General features: G+C 33.3%; 1 protein-coding gene across 1 annotated transcript in view; it reads left to right on the top strand.

Annotated features, from left to right (window-relative positions):
- LOC123712787 (6-phosphofructo-2-kinase/fructose-2,6-bisphosphatase-like) overlaps positions 1-15,325 on the top strand; it is a 30,310-nt gene extending 14,985 nt beyond the window's left edge. Inside the window, exons 4-9 of the mRNA XM_045666054.1 lie at positions 720-880; positions 2,261-2,647; positions 5,194-5,415; positions 9,825-10,059; positions 12,853-12,980; positions 14,454-15,325. Coding sequence (XP_045522010.1) covers positions 720-880; positions 2,261-2,647; positions 5,194-5,415; positions 9,825-10,059; positions 12,853-12,980; positions 14,454-14,561 — 1,241 coding nt within the window. The 3' untranslated portion in view covers positions 14,562-15,325. The remainder of the gene's footprint in view (positions 1-719; positions 881-2,260; positions 2,648-5,193; positions 5,416-9,824; positions 10,060-12,852; positions 12,981-14,453) is intronic.
- The last annotated feature ends 294 nt before the right edge of the window (positions 15,326-15,619 follow it).

The following is a 15,619-nucleotide window of genomic DNA, read 5'->3' as shown; positions in this document are numbered from 1 at the left end:
CCCATCCAAGATATCTATAATGCGAAAATCATTTTGAAATCCGAGGGCCTTTGGAATGAGACGTTTAATAATAAGATATTAAAAAAACCTTTTAATTCTTGCTTATAAAACAAGAAGTTAGATTAACTTACTTTTTACTGAAATACAATTATTAGCTTTGTTAGTAATTAAGATTGTATGCTAAATTTACTTGTGTTAGTTTTTTAGTTTTATAGTAAGATTAACCTTACTATTAAAATATTATTTTTCATTCTGTAAGAACTCCTCTGTAGGTGAAGGCCTCCTCCAAAGATAGGCAGTCCTCTCTAGATTGGGCTACTTGAAACCAGTTGGAACCAACTGGGTTTAAGATGTCGTCTTCCCAGCTAGCCACACGTCTTCCTCTCTTTCTTCTTCCTTGTGGACCACAGGGAATGAGACGTTTAGGAAGCATATATGATGGAGGGATATTAAGATGCGCTCATATATCAAAATGGTGAACCCTTTCATCCTTTCAGCCTATTGATGTCCACTGCTTTACATAGGAATCTCCCCTAAACTTCCAAGACGGCCGGTTCCCTGCGCTTTGCATCTAACGCTTTCCCTCACCAGGTCTGTCCACCGAATGGGAAGCCGTTCAACGCTTCGCCGACTGGTCCTTGGCCATACGTTCTTCGGGCAATGTGCCCCTGTGATCCTTTTAATATATAGAAAATCAATAAAAGTGAATTTTGTTCCAGTGTTCGACTGCAGTGAATATCGTCGACGTCACATGGCCTTGTACGGCACTCACGACATCTTCAGGGCGGATAACCAGCAGGGTTCAGCTATACGCCGCCAGAGTGCGCAAGAGGCGGTACAAGACGCAGTTCTGTGGTTGAAGGAGGGGAATGGTGTTGCTGTAAGTAGTCAATATTTTAATCTTAGATCTTACTGAGGTACCATGGTACAGTATGGTTGGTGGACCCAGTTTCCGCACTTAGACTCGTACTCGGTCTGTTGTGCGTAAAGTTCTGGCAAAATAAGCCTGCCTAGCTTCTTCTAAAAGCACAGAAGTCTCCTGAGTACGTTGTGACGTGACAGGCTTCACGAAGCGATCTCACTGCTCCGAGGATGTCCGCACGTTCTTAAGCCAAAGCATCACTTTCCAGGACTACGTGGGTGAAAAAGCCTCTGAACATGGGGCTGCCTGTCGCGCCTAGGACAAATAGATGTTTATTAAGAAGACAATGAACAGTTATTGTTCGAAGTCCCATTATCATTTGCGGGTTAACTGCTGGCAGAATCAGATGTTAAGCTAAAGTTGTTAAACGTGGAGTTTGGAATTATAAATTTGTTATCAATGAAATTAAAATATGTTCTGTTTTCCTCTTACGTAGATAAGTATTTTCTTACAGTTGTAACGAAAACAAACGAGAATTCGTTCTTATTCGTTTGTACATGATGATAATGGAATTATTATTATCATCATGTATGGTATAACATTAAGAGCAAATGTTTTTACATAAGTCGTGAAAATGAAGTGTTTGCTAGGTGCCATCTGCCAGCGATCTTAAAATAGAGAGCATTTGAGAATGTTTCTCAGAATCGTTCAATTCAATTATTTTTATTCTCACCATGGTTGCACAGATGTCCAACTCCGATATTATTATTTCATTAATTAACTTTATATTTTTATCTTTATTTTCTTGCACTCACAACAGTAAAGTTGTAAGTGGTCGTTGAATCTTATTAATCTAACACGGTGCACTTTGTCTCTTTTTTTCACTGAGAAAACACAATTTGACAGAGAGAATGAGAAAGAGACGATAGAGTAATTTTTTTAAGAGTGCGATCGTATCCTATAGTAATATCCATGGACTGCAGCAGCTTCTCCTTAGCTCATTTCCCCCTCTATCATATAAAAATAATATTTTCTTAATACGATTTATAAAATTTAATTATGGTATTAAGATTCAAGCTTCCAAGTACTGCTTAAATATAATCAGCGAAACAACATGTATCTATGGATATTACATTCCTTTCAGAATAATCGCCTGTACATTGTAACTTCAAATAGCATTAGCCAAAATAATCCATAATACTGTATTTTTTTAAATATATGTGGTTGTAATTTTCCTTGGCTATGTGGTAAATTGGGAGCGTGTATATATTGCTTATTTTCGATCACAATCCCGACTTCAATATGTATTCGCGATTCTATTATAGGATATTGAGAACTACGTTGAAATAGCATAGAAAAGTTACAATCGTTGTTGTAAATAAAACTTATCCATTCCAGATATTCGATGGAACTAACATAACTCGCGACCAACGCAGAGAATTGAATGAATACGTCTCCGAAATGGGATTCAGAATTCTGTTCATTGAATGCGTATGCGAAGACCAAAACCTGCTAGAGAGAAATATCATTGAAATTCTACACTACTCAGCTGATTACAAGACAATGAGCGAAGTTGAGGCTGTAGATGACTTGAGGAAGAAATTGGAACATTATATGAGACAGTACGAACCAATCGATGGCACGGTGGAGAACTTAGGTTTTGTGAGGGTGGAAGATATGGGGGAGATTGTCACTGCGCACAAGGTGGCCGGGCAAAAGGAGTCGGGGATACTCGGATACTTGTCTGGGATGCGAGCTTTTCCCCAGACCATATATTTCACCCGGGTAAGTTAGACTTTCACTTGTTTTAAATATCTTAGTTATAGTTTCTGTTCATGGGCAATGTGCAGATTATGATGCAGATTTAGTGTGAGACTTAAATTGAAATTATAATGATTTAGAACAAAGGGTCATTGTTATTTAAAACGAGCTGATCACGCGAACTTTGTTTCGCTGTATTATGATTTTTAAATTTAGCAGTAGTCGTCTACATATCGTAACATATGGAGATTGTTTGCTTTATCGGAATAAAAACTATTATTGAAGTAAAATTATTAAGAGTTATACATATTTATTTTAAAAAAAAATTCTATTCGGAATATTACCGACGGCTCCATATCTACTTTGTACAAGGCGATGACTGCAATCCTATTTTCTTTAACACCCCATTTCATATTGTAATTTAATAATGAACACGAAAAAATAAATGAAATGGCGCAAAAGAGGAGTTTTTAAAATAATATACGTGTTCCAAATTCAAAATAATTATGAAGTTGAAAAGAAAAGTTTTTATGTAACACTATTTATGGCCAGACTACGATGCTGATATTCCCAATTACTGTCTATGAAAAATTGTCCTCAGAGTGCAACAAATAAAAATCTAAAAAATACTCAAATGCTCCAACCGTCTTCGAGTTTTGCGGTTAGCAATATATTTTGCGATTTATTTTTATTATAGTTGATTTGAATATACGAAGTTAGAAGCTATTAAACCTGAACAAAGATTTTACAAAACATATAACGTTTGCGGTTTTTTCTGGTGTTTACTAATAAAACTATTTACTATTGTGACGAAGTTGCAATAATCTGGTTAGCGCTCTGACTTGTTAAGTTTTCATATCACTTTCACACCTGTATATCCTGTTTATAAGATACTTTTTTAAGTATGTGATTGTTCTCATTTTACCATGTGTGAAGTTTGAATATAAAATAAAACTGGCTTTTCAAACGGGTATCGAAGAAACAAAAATAAAGTATAGTGCAAGTTCTATCGAATAAATCGTGTCTATCGAAAACTTAAACCAGTAACGTATCTGTTACTTGATTTATCGTTGTCCCAGACAAATATTTATAATAGTGGCCTTACGATAACATCTATTATCCAAGACGTCAACATGTTTTCCCAAGAAATCCGGCTTTATATTACTTTATAATAATTATTTATAATTGCAATAATTGTAAACACACTTGTTTATATTGGATGCATCCCAATTGCTTTAAACTTAATGTTTTTGTAAATCCTTTGTGATGTCATGGGATGATAAAATTCATAATTGTAATTGTTAATTTAGTACGGGAATGCTACACATACAGGAACCATTGTTCCACAGGTTCACTGTCCAAGCATGAAAGTAGAAATACCTCTGACGTCATGTTGCGTTTTAATGAAAAATACTGACTAATTGTGTCATTGTTTCTTCTCATCTCACTAGAAAAAAAAGCCGTGTGACCCAGTACTTTTAAGGTTCTCAATTATATGTCCTGTCAAGGCCGCGCCATATTCGCTGTTTCCGTACGTCCAACAACTCCAAAAAGCCTAGAAGTTGTGGACCATTTGGACTGTGAACGCGTAGAGCTTTCCCTCTACAAACTTCTATACCTATGGGCTGTCATGTTAAAGTAAAAGTGATATGCATATTGCGCTTCGTAAAATTATATTTCAAAGCAATAATTACAAAATTTCATGCTTTTAGATACTTTATAATTATAATGGTTTTAAATAGGGATCATATTTTTAGACATTTTTAAACACATGATTATCTAATATCGAATCACTAGATATTTTTTTTATTTATTCCTTAAGCTCAGAGGAAGAATTTTATGGAGGGAAAAATAATTTTTTTATTACTTAGTAACGTGAACAGTCTAGGGTAGCATGGCAAAATGTTCCATATATGTCTATATAGCTTCAAAAAAGGTAGGCTAAGTTAAAAATCATATTAAGGCAAAACGAAGTTAGCGGAAGCTTGTTTTATATAAATTATTATAGGTAGGTTTTTGTATAGGTATAGGTTTTTGTTTGATTTTGGACGAGTCTAACGAATTGTGCACATCAGAACATGGTCTTCGTTAAATTATTATTGGAAAACATATTGAGAGAAGAAAATTACCACTTAACTTCAAAAGAACAGAGTTAAGTAATATATAATAAGTACTAAAGTGGTTGATTGGAAGAGATCGCTCGAAAGCTAGAAACCCGCCAGTTGCCCTACATTTCATTAAATTATGTCAATTGTATTATGAATCTGCAACCAAGTGTTAATTAATAAATAAATTATAAAATCATTAATATAGAAGGCCAGAAAAAACTATTTGCACATCTAACGTTACAAACTTCCTTACAATTTAAATGATTTTAGTTTTAAAATTTTAATTAATTATGAGACTTAAAAACTAATTAAGGTAATTAAAAATTGTTTTTCGTACGCATTCACGGACTGAATTTTAGAGTTTTGGTTTATCCAATTACCTAGATGTTTATTTTCATCTCAGCTTATTATTATGACAGAAAGACAATTAAGGGTGAATAATAATAAAAATGATTTCTACAGCACGGTGAGAGCGAATATAACGTTCTGGGCCGCATCGGTGGTGACGCGAACCTGTCCCCACGTGGTGAGCGATACGCTCACGGATTGGCCGAATATATCAACAGGATCGCAGGGCATGAACCAATGGCGGTATGGACATCGGAAATGAGGCGCACAAAGCAGACAGCAGCTGAAATTATGGCCCCAAAGAGAGCTGTCAGGGCATTGAATGAGTTGGATGCGGTAAGTTGATGAGTAGCAGTGTTGTTCCTGGGTGTCACTTTAACATCAGGTGAGCCGCTAGCCGTGAATCGATCATTTTGACGCTTTAAGTTAGATAAAATCGACTTATTCCCATATTAGGTATAGTGTGTGGAGACTTATTTGCTTTAATTTATTCACAAACATTATTAGTTGTAATATTTTCATATTAAGTATCAATATTAGGATTTCTGACGTACTATAATGACGTAATAATAAATGTAATTAAGCACTGCGGTGACTTCAAAAACTTCGACGATTATCTTTCCACCCAATATACAATGTCAATATAATTATAACGATTATATAATATCACCCAAGTCAAAATCAAGATAAATAAATGAATGTAATTTTTTCAGCACTTTCCATACTTCCAAAATAATTCTAAATTGTACGCAGTAGCCATACTATAGCAACAGTAAATCGTAAAAAAGCCAACTATCAACAATAAATTATGATTTGTACTTTAGATTACTCCTTGTTGATAACGTTCATTTAAATAAGCTATGAATACATTATCTCAGATATAAATAATATATGTTTATAATATACATATAGAATCGTGATCCGTGGCATAGATAAATTCATTTGTTATGATGTTCTTCAAGGTGATATAGTTTGAATTACACACAAATATAGTGTACTTACAATATTCTTAACCTACATAGTAATAATAATTTAAAAAGTTTGGTACCGGCAGCATTTCCTCTCTGTATTGAGATCATTCGTTGATTGGGATAGCATCTTTTTACTCTTGTTATTAGTTTATAAAAGTCCCTTATATATACATTCTCTTTCTATAAGTAAATATGGTATAACAAACAAAGCTTTTTAGGTCTTAGCCTCGGATTTGTGTATATGTATCTGTTTCATGATAAGAAACCTGCTGCCTAACACGCCGTCGACTTTTTGGTTATAAGACAAGCCGGTTTCCTCACGATGATAGATATAAATTCCATTGGTACACAGCCAGGCATCGAACCTTACGACCTCGAGGATAAGAGTCGCACGCTGAAGCTACGAGGTCTACACTATGATATCGTCTACATTTCCGTGATATTTTCGTAAAAAACCTAGATAATGTAAAGAGATTAGATTGTATAATTGAACCCAGACTTTGTACCAATGAATAATTCTATATGCGTATTGAACACGTGCTGATACTCTCTTATGACTGTCATAATGCCAAAATCCATTTTCTTACGTACAGTAGTCAAACAGCGCAAATCTTCTATCTTCACTTGTTTGCGCTAAATTGGTGTCAGTGTAAGAAGAATGACAATTGTCGATGTTGACTTAGACACATGAACCGGAAATGGTAGGTTGTGTTCCGGCACAAGAGCCCAAAGTTACGCAGTTAGATTTTTTAAATCGCCGTTGCGTGCGCATTAATATCGAACCGTACACCGTACTACCGCATTTTCTCTTTTCTTTTACAATTATGAATGATCCAGTGGTCTAGGTAGCTAGTAGGTCACACCACCGTAAACGGTAATGGATTGGTTTCCTTTTGTATTATAATTACAGTGGCAGACAATGCCAGTTCTTCTCTTCCGTTCTACGCTCTTGATTTGAGAACTGTCAGTAAATGTAAAATTAGAAGCATTTAATGTATATGACGTTTTTGACGTTCATAAGTGTACATTGTGTTACCTCTATGATTTTTTACTTTGACACGCGATAGCAAAACCAGCGCATATTATTTTACAAAGGGAACGGAACATCCTGGATATAGATTCCGGATATCCATGCCCATGCAGCACCTGTTTGCCTGTAACAAAAAATTAAACAAATCTGCCTGCTACTTCTAAAGAATTGTTTCCACTGGAATTATCTATAAAATATATATAAACATCCCGTTATACTCAGTTATGTTAAAGTAGTTTTAATTTCGTTGCATTCATAATGGATTTTACATCGTGATAAAAATTCTGACGAAAGAATCATATGATTTATGACATGACGCGAATTATATTTGTTTTTATAATCGCATTATTGATATTATTGATTAAAAAATATCGTGAAAATATACAATTAAATGTTACCTGAAAATATTAGCTTTTTTTAAATTTTTAGTTTTTAAGGTTTAGAGATACACCTTAAACATTGAGGGAACCTGTAACGAAGAATAGAGATTATAAATTATTAAAATTAAACTTAGTTTATCTGTTTTCATAGAGCAGTGTTGGCCTAGTGGTTTCAGTGTGCGACTCTAATGCCTAAAGTTGTAAGTTCGATCCCCGGCTGTGTACCAATGTGTACAATCTTTCTATGTGCACATTTAACATTCGCTAAAGGTGAAGGAAACCGACATGTTTTGACTAAAGGCGTGTGTTCGGCAGGGGAGACTGATCACCTACTTGGCTTTTAGATTGACAAATAATCATAAAACAGTTACAGAAATCTGAGGCCTGGCCCTAATAAAGTTGTAGCGCCACCATTACTATTACCATTACAAATGAATCTTTGTTCAAATATATTTTGTATACGTTTTTTTTGTAATAAGTGTGTAATAAGCTAAAATATTGGCACGACTTATCTTTGAGTGCAATTCAAACAATATGTACTTTAATACAGATAAAGCAATTATATAATACTAGTGATGCCCCGGGTTTCTACCTGTATGGCGTAATTTGCAGTGTACAATATCCTTATATAAAACTTAGAAATTCTAAAGAGTTCCAAAGAGTTTCTGGCCGGTTCTTCTCCTGATACCCTTGATTTGGGAAGTAATTTTTTTTATTGACGTAACATTTATATTTAGACGATAGATTTGACTGTTTGCATAGAATTGGCTCCGAAACTGGACCGATTTGAAAAAGTCCGTGCGTATTAAGTACACATGTCAGAAGTGAAACTTCTTTGTAAATTAATTATTACTAAGGTAAAAGCCCCAATAGACGATTATGTACCAGTATATGATCACTCCATGTATTTGTAATAAAAATCTGCGTTTACTGCACAAGACGTTATGCGACAGAATTGCCATCTAAAATTCTAATATGTAACTACTAAACGAATACATCAACCAATAGCGTCTATTTTTCTCGATCTCCTTTTCTCACTCTCTCTCTCTCTGAATCGGTCACAATCGCTCTCTCATTTCTTCGACAAAAACGCTACAAATCTTCGTGATATATTGTAGTTTTATAGAAGACTTTGAACTACAAAAAAAAACCCTTAAATTTAAAACTCTATTTTCCAAGAAAAGTTGAAGCTACAGAACATCATGCGTCAGAATTAATGCGGGTGAAAGCTCATAGCAAAGTATTTTAAAAAATGATTTTAATATTCCGATAAAATTATTTTTTAATTCAACCTAGTATTAATTTTACTTATATTTGTGTATTTATAACACTTACGTATTTTTAGTAGTAAAATGAATTGCAATAATTGTATTGATTACTACCGTATATTATTAGGATTTACCTCAAAATAAATTTGAATGAAGTCATCCACACACTCACGACATGTTAAATTGAGCCAAGTAATTGGCAATGTTACAAGATATGTTTAGACGTTAAAAAAATGATATCTAGTTATTAATTGTTGTAGATAACAATTGTAATCACTGCTTAATATCACAAATATAGAGCATTTACAATACTCTTAACCTAATAATAATAATAGTTAAATGGATAAATAAAATAAAGTTGGGTTCCGGCTTTGTTCCTTTAATGCTGGCATTTCCTTTCTGTATTCTGATACTTAGTCGTTGAAAACACCAGCTCTGGGGGTCTTCTTTTAATTACCGCCTGTGCATTTGAACCCAAGGCCCAAGAGTCTCTACTTCAACGGGAACAAATTCAAAGTTGGAGGAAAGACTGTTTTTTTTAGCCGTTCCTTTTCAACGTCTTTTCCTTTGACAACGTCTTATAATTCGATGGAGCCGGCTGCACGCACGAAAAAACATGACTCGTACACCGTTACCTCGCTCTGAGGCGTTCCATTTAAGGCTTGAAGTGGAAGCGAGAGAACGAGCGATAAAGAGGATTGACATAATTGTATTTATGCGTACAAATAAATGTAACTTGATCAATTCAATTGTGATATCCATTTACCTACTTCTCTATATCCATACAAAATATATATCAAACAAATAAAATTCAAATTTTCTTTTGAAAAAGCAACTATTCCATCAGTATTTTCTTATGACGTTGTCACGTTCAACTATCGTTAGTAAACCGACTTTACAGACAAGCCTTTTTTATATGAAATTTAGTTGCTGATTTATCAAAAGAGCAGGCTAGCCCAGGATATAACACTTTGACCATAAAACTGGTTGCTAAAAAAAGAGATTTCAATTGTTTTTCTTATCAATTATTTATTATTTTGGTTTGTAACCAACGGTAACATAAAGGTTTATTTATTATTATTATTATCGTCCACAGGGCATTTGTGAGGGTCTAACCTATGAAGAGATGCAAGAACGATTCCCACAAGAGTTCGCCTGGCGTGATCAGGACAAATTGCGGTACAGATACCCGTGGGGGGAGTCCTATATTGACATTATGACACGACTGAGGCCAGTTCTCTCAGCTCTGGAGGATGAAGATCACGTGGTAGTGGTGGGACATCAGGCGGTATTGCGATGTATGCTCGGATACTTCTTGGATTCTAAGCTTGGTAAGTTATGGTCAAATGTTATGTTGTATTTGCTTATGCTGCAGCTTCAACTTGGAGGAGGAGAAAAATATCATTTTTAGTACTTTTACGTAAGTGTGCTTTGGTTTATTGCCGAATTATAAATAACATTTTGAACTGATAATAAAGCTATACTATATGTATATTATATATATATATATATATATAAATTAAAGTAAGGGCCAGGCTCAGTCCCCTACTTGTACCTCATTCATAACCCCCACGTAACGTTAATTATATGTTTATATTAATTGTATTTGTCTGGCTAAATAATGAAAATACACACGACATTTATGATAAATAGGTAAACATTTTTATCTTATCAATTCAGTTTAAACTTTAAATCATACGACATTTTTCTAGAATGTACGTCTATAGAAAATTTATTCAATTCTAACAATATCACGTGCAGTCAAATCTAATAACCTCCTTTTTTAAGTAGACATGGATAAATCGTCTCTGCCAAAAATTCAACTGAAATTGTATTGGAAAAACACCTTTTGTATGGCAATCAAGGTTTATAATAATTTACCAAAAACATTAAAAGATCTGCCTACTGGAGTTTTTAGAAATCGACTTAATGGAAAAACATATTATTCTATAAATTATTATTTGTGTGATACATTATAATTAATATTAATTTGATAACGTAATAATATATTTTTGTAATGTGATATTTTATCAGGACAAATAATATATGATTTGATTATGATATGACTTATAATGTGCACGTAACTTCTATGTAAAATTAGTTTTTCTATAAGTTAGCAAGTAGATACATTTTTGCCATATTCTTCTTAATTAATCATTGTTTACCCAGTATTGAACATCGAACTATAGATGTTTTAGGTTTTGCACAAAAAATTAAACTAAATTATTATTTTTTTGGAATTAGCTTATATAATAAACAGGTTGTATAACGCGGAAGGTCATTTCAAAAATGGAATACAACTTGCAAACTTAATCAGGAAGCCATTTTGGTTTAAATTTCATTTTTTTTCCTTTTCACTTGGCAACTATCGCATTTGAATTCGATTCTTTATACAAAATTTCAATTTGTATAAAGAATCCAATTATTTCCATTTATGTTCCAATTATTATTTGTAACAAATATACAAAAAAGCTTGCCAACACTTGGAACACTGAAAAAAATAAAACACAACGTGAGAAGCACTTATAGGCAAACAACATTCACGAAGAGATAATAATAAAATTATAAAAACTAAACGAAAATTGATTTCAATGTGTGAGGAAGCAACTAAAAACAACTATATGTAACTATGTAATTTGAGGGTGAGACTGAGAAAGAGACCATAACCCTCTAGATAAAATAAAAACAAAGAATGAAACTCTAAAAATTGGTACATTTAATGTCAGATCATTAGTGTCAGAGATAAGTTACATAGAGTTAATACACTCACTACAAAAAATAGAAATAGACGTACTTAGGGATGCAATATTGAAGAACATGATAATTCTATCCTATGTTATAAAGGAGAAACCTGGCATGGCTTCTACGCGGTAGGCTTTCTCATCGAGAAAAAACCGTAAATGGACCTGGTTATCACCAGATGGAAAAACAAAAAATGAGGTTATACTCAGAAAAAATCAGAAACAGAAGTTCTACTAAAGGAGACCTTTACCGTACATGGGGTTCCAATAACATTATTTTAAATGAAAAGATATAAGATAAAAATGTTATTTAAGGTTGTTGGAAACAAATGGGCTTTATTATTATTATTTTTATAGTATTTTTAAAATAGAATTTTCTACACTGTCATTAGATTTGATAAGATAATATGGTTTCCTCATTTCACGGAAGCGACGATCAGTTGAACAATCAATCATCGGTGATATGTCACGACCTACATTGTTTATTCTTAGATCGTGATTCTAGAACGTTACTATTACTGTGTTAATGTAGGCTATTCTAACATGAATTGTGGCGTACTGGGGTTACATTAAGGGGCTTTTTTAATAATAACATAACCTGTAAGATCATTCATGTTTTCGACTTCATCGGCTTTGGAAAAAAATACTGTCACGTTTTTCCGTTACGTGCCATTTTTTTCATGGTTGATTCGAAGAGATTCGAAGCCATGAACTAAAATATATAATAACGATAATAATGATAGTAATAATTCTATTACAATTAATGAAATTCTGTAATAATATTAGTAGTAATAAGGTAAAATAAAATAATTGTACTATTTGTATTCATGTCTATGATAATAAAAGCCTTGTGTTAAACTTTATCTAATCTAACATTATTTAACCAATTAAAGTTGCAGATAGTAAATCATTTTTCGAAAAATAAGGTCATAAAGAAGTTTCACTTCTTACGAGTGTACACTAGTACACAGACACATTTTTTATATAACAAACGTAAACTGGCAGATGGATCACTTTATGTTAAGTAATACCGCCCATAGATACTAACTTTGCCAGAGGGCTCGCAAGTTGGGAGGCTTTTTTACACTACTAATCGTAATACTACCTTGTATTCATTTTGACAATGTAATTTTAATAGAAATCAAACTTCTTTAAAATTGATTATTATTTAAAAAACTAGACGTTTCTAGCGATTTTCGTCGTCATATCTGATAACCACGTGTTATAATTTAGTACTCACTAACTAAAGATGTGTATAAATTATCATTTAGCCGTCTTAAGAAATGTATTAATACTAAAATGATTGGTAGAGTTTTAAATAAAGTTATTAAACGTTTTTATTCAAACGAGTATGTTTATAATATTGGCTTTTTTATTTTCCAGACGAGCTGCCGTATATGAATGTACCGCTACACACAATTGTTAAGCTGACATCGTATGGCTATAAATACAAGGTGGAAATGATCAAGCTGCCTGTAGAGTGCGTGGATACACACCGCCAACAACCCAAGGTAATATAATATATCAAAACAAAAGGATCATATGTATCTAACTAACCCGAATTTCACCACTGTGATAACTCACAGTTTGCTAAATAACAGGCGTAAATGATGCTTGTTGTTGGCTTCAGCGTGCGACTCCAATCCCTGAGGTCGTAGGTCCGATTCCCGGCCAATGGAATTTCTTTATATGTGCGTAATTTTATTACATGTAAAATTCGCTCGAACGGTGACGGAAAACATCGTAAGGAATCCAAGCACATTTTGGGTCTGCAATGCAAGCCGCATTAGACCCAAAAAGTCGAACTCATTTTAGAACAGGAGTTAAACGGGCAGGAGACTGACCTTAGGTAAGTGATACCACCGCCCATGCACACTCTACGTCAGAGCTCGCGAGTGCGTTGCCGGCCTTTAAAGGCCGGTAGTCAGGCACATGAGGCCGATCACCTACTTATTAGATTGACAGAAATCTGAGGCCCAGACCTAAAAAGGACAAAGCGCCGCTGATTTATTATTTGTTTAATTTATCACATTATCTATGTTTTATTTTTGCTATATATTTATGAGTTTAAAGGGTCTAACGAGTCATGTTTACAAGTATTATCAATAAAAATATGACAATTATTAAACATTTTGTAATTAGTTATTACGTTATACATTATACGTGTATGTCTTAACAATTTGTGTTGATATATACGATATAATGAGTGACATGTATGTAGTACAATAATAATGATAAAATAATAAGAGGTGACTTAGGTGTTGACAGATAAATTATTATCTTAATTGTCATCAATTGAATTTCTTGGTTATTTATAGTAGTGATGTTTAATCTGTGCATGTCTGTATGATTCGTTTTATATTAAGCTTTTTATTACCTTTAAAAGAGTATGATAAGAGTAAATAAATTTATATTTATATTAACAATTGTTAATCATTGTCATAAAAGTTTTTTGATATTTTATAACTTTTATTGCACGTCATTTTAACTCCATAATGTACAAAGAGCACTTCCGTATATCCATAGAGCTTTATTAATGAATCAATACTTATATACGAATGGTTTACATTTCTAAATATTAGTATTAGTTGTAAAAAAATATATTTATAGTGGTCTTGTCTTGTATGACCTTCTTTAGGGTAAAAGCCTCCTCCATATTTTTCTTAATTGTTCAGATCGACTGGTCTTGTTTTGACGATCTTACGTTAAAAGGGCGTACTTTTAATTATTTTGACGTGGTCATTCTTTTTTATTTTTACTTTACTTTTACTATTGTCCTGTTCTTCGTTTTTTCATATGTAATGGAGGTTGGTGACCGCTTTCCCAACAGGGATCAGCCAGATTGGGGAGTATTTTGTTAACAAGGGAATTGTTATTGTTGTATTTTTTTTGTATATAAAATGTATGTAATAATATAGAATAATACGTAATATATATAAAGTTTTTTTTCTATTATTAACTAATTAATTTATGTTTAATTACAGAATTGTTCGATAAGTCGAACAACTGCAGATGCCTTGTTGACTGTTCCATCGCACTATGATACGCTACCATCAAACCTCTGGCAGAATCCGACAGAAGCACAACTTTAGGCCTCACTCGGCGCGGAATAGCCGCGCGAGTGACGCTGTCTCAACATAAGTTTGCCTCTTCAGGCTCCAGGCCTCAAATATGGCCCATTAGTTCGCGGTTGTGAAAAACCCTGAATAGCAGTGACTTAGACGCGTTATTTCACAGTGATTTTGTAGTGACTTTTCACAGTGATTTTAACGCGTAATGTCGCAGTGGTCGCACAATTTGGAAGTGAAGACTGACGGTTAATATTTTGTGTCCCTTTCTTAGAATTATTTAGCATTATTTTTGTTCTACGTATGTTTGAAGTAATTCTGTAGTCTAGCAAACGAAAGTTAAATTGTTAGAAAACGTAGGTACACCGTAAAATTAAGGATTTTGTTATCACACTTTCTAGTGACTAAGCTTAATACGCATGTTATCCAGTTAAAATTAGTTTTATATTTACATTAGTAACATTTTTATTTCGAGTAGACTATTCGACTGAAGGACATGTATGTAACGTCTTTTAAAAAAAAATAAAAAAAATGAGGGTAGTCACTCTGGAGTTATACCCGCATTAAAAATACATAAGTGGATCTGAGTACGTACTAGTGGCATTTTCTAAGATTATGGACATCTTGCATTTGCCCGAACTGCCGGCTTTCAGCAATTTTTAAGTTAGGACGATGTTTTTAATATTAAGTTTACTTTGGATGTAATCGAGTATTTTTAAATAATTCCTATCACATGACAATTACGAACTATTGTACTTAGACTCTTACAATAAAGACTATGGTATTAATAAGTGGTTTCATTAATGTACACAATTTTTATTTTATTTATGCTCTCAATCAATGAAGACATTTATAGAAATGATTTACAAGTGTGAAAATCCAATCTAGTGCTTGACATTGGTTGTGATGTCTTCGGCAAAATTACTGTAGCAAATTAGCTCTGATTATTTCGAAGTATCTTTGAGATATATATCAGAATTTTGCTGACAGCTGTCTAGATTCATTATAGCAGTTAATAAATCTACTCACCAAGCTTATAGCGAACATTATGTCTGGTCTGGATGAGGTGAGAGGCAGGCTAA

The sequence above is a fragment of the Pieris brassicae genome, chromosome 8 (genome assembly GCF_905147105.1).
Source record: "Pieris brassicae chromosome 8, ilPieBrab1.1, whole genome shotgun sequence".
NCBI classification, from domain to species: Eukaryota; Metazoa; Arthropoda; class Insecta; order Lepidoptera; family Pieridae; genus Pieris; species Pieris brassicae.
Note: the sequence above shows the minus strand (reverse complement) of the source record. Positions and strands in the feature narration are given on the sequence as shown.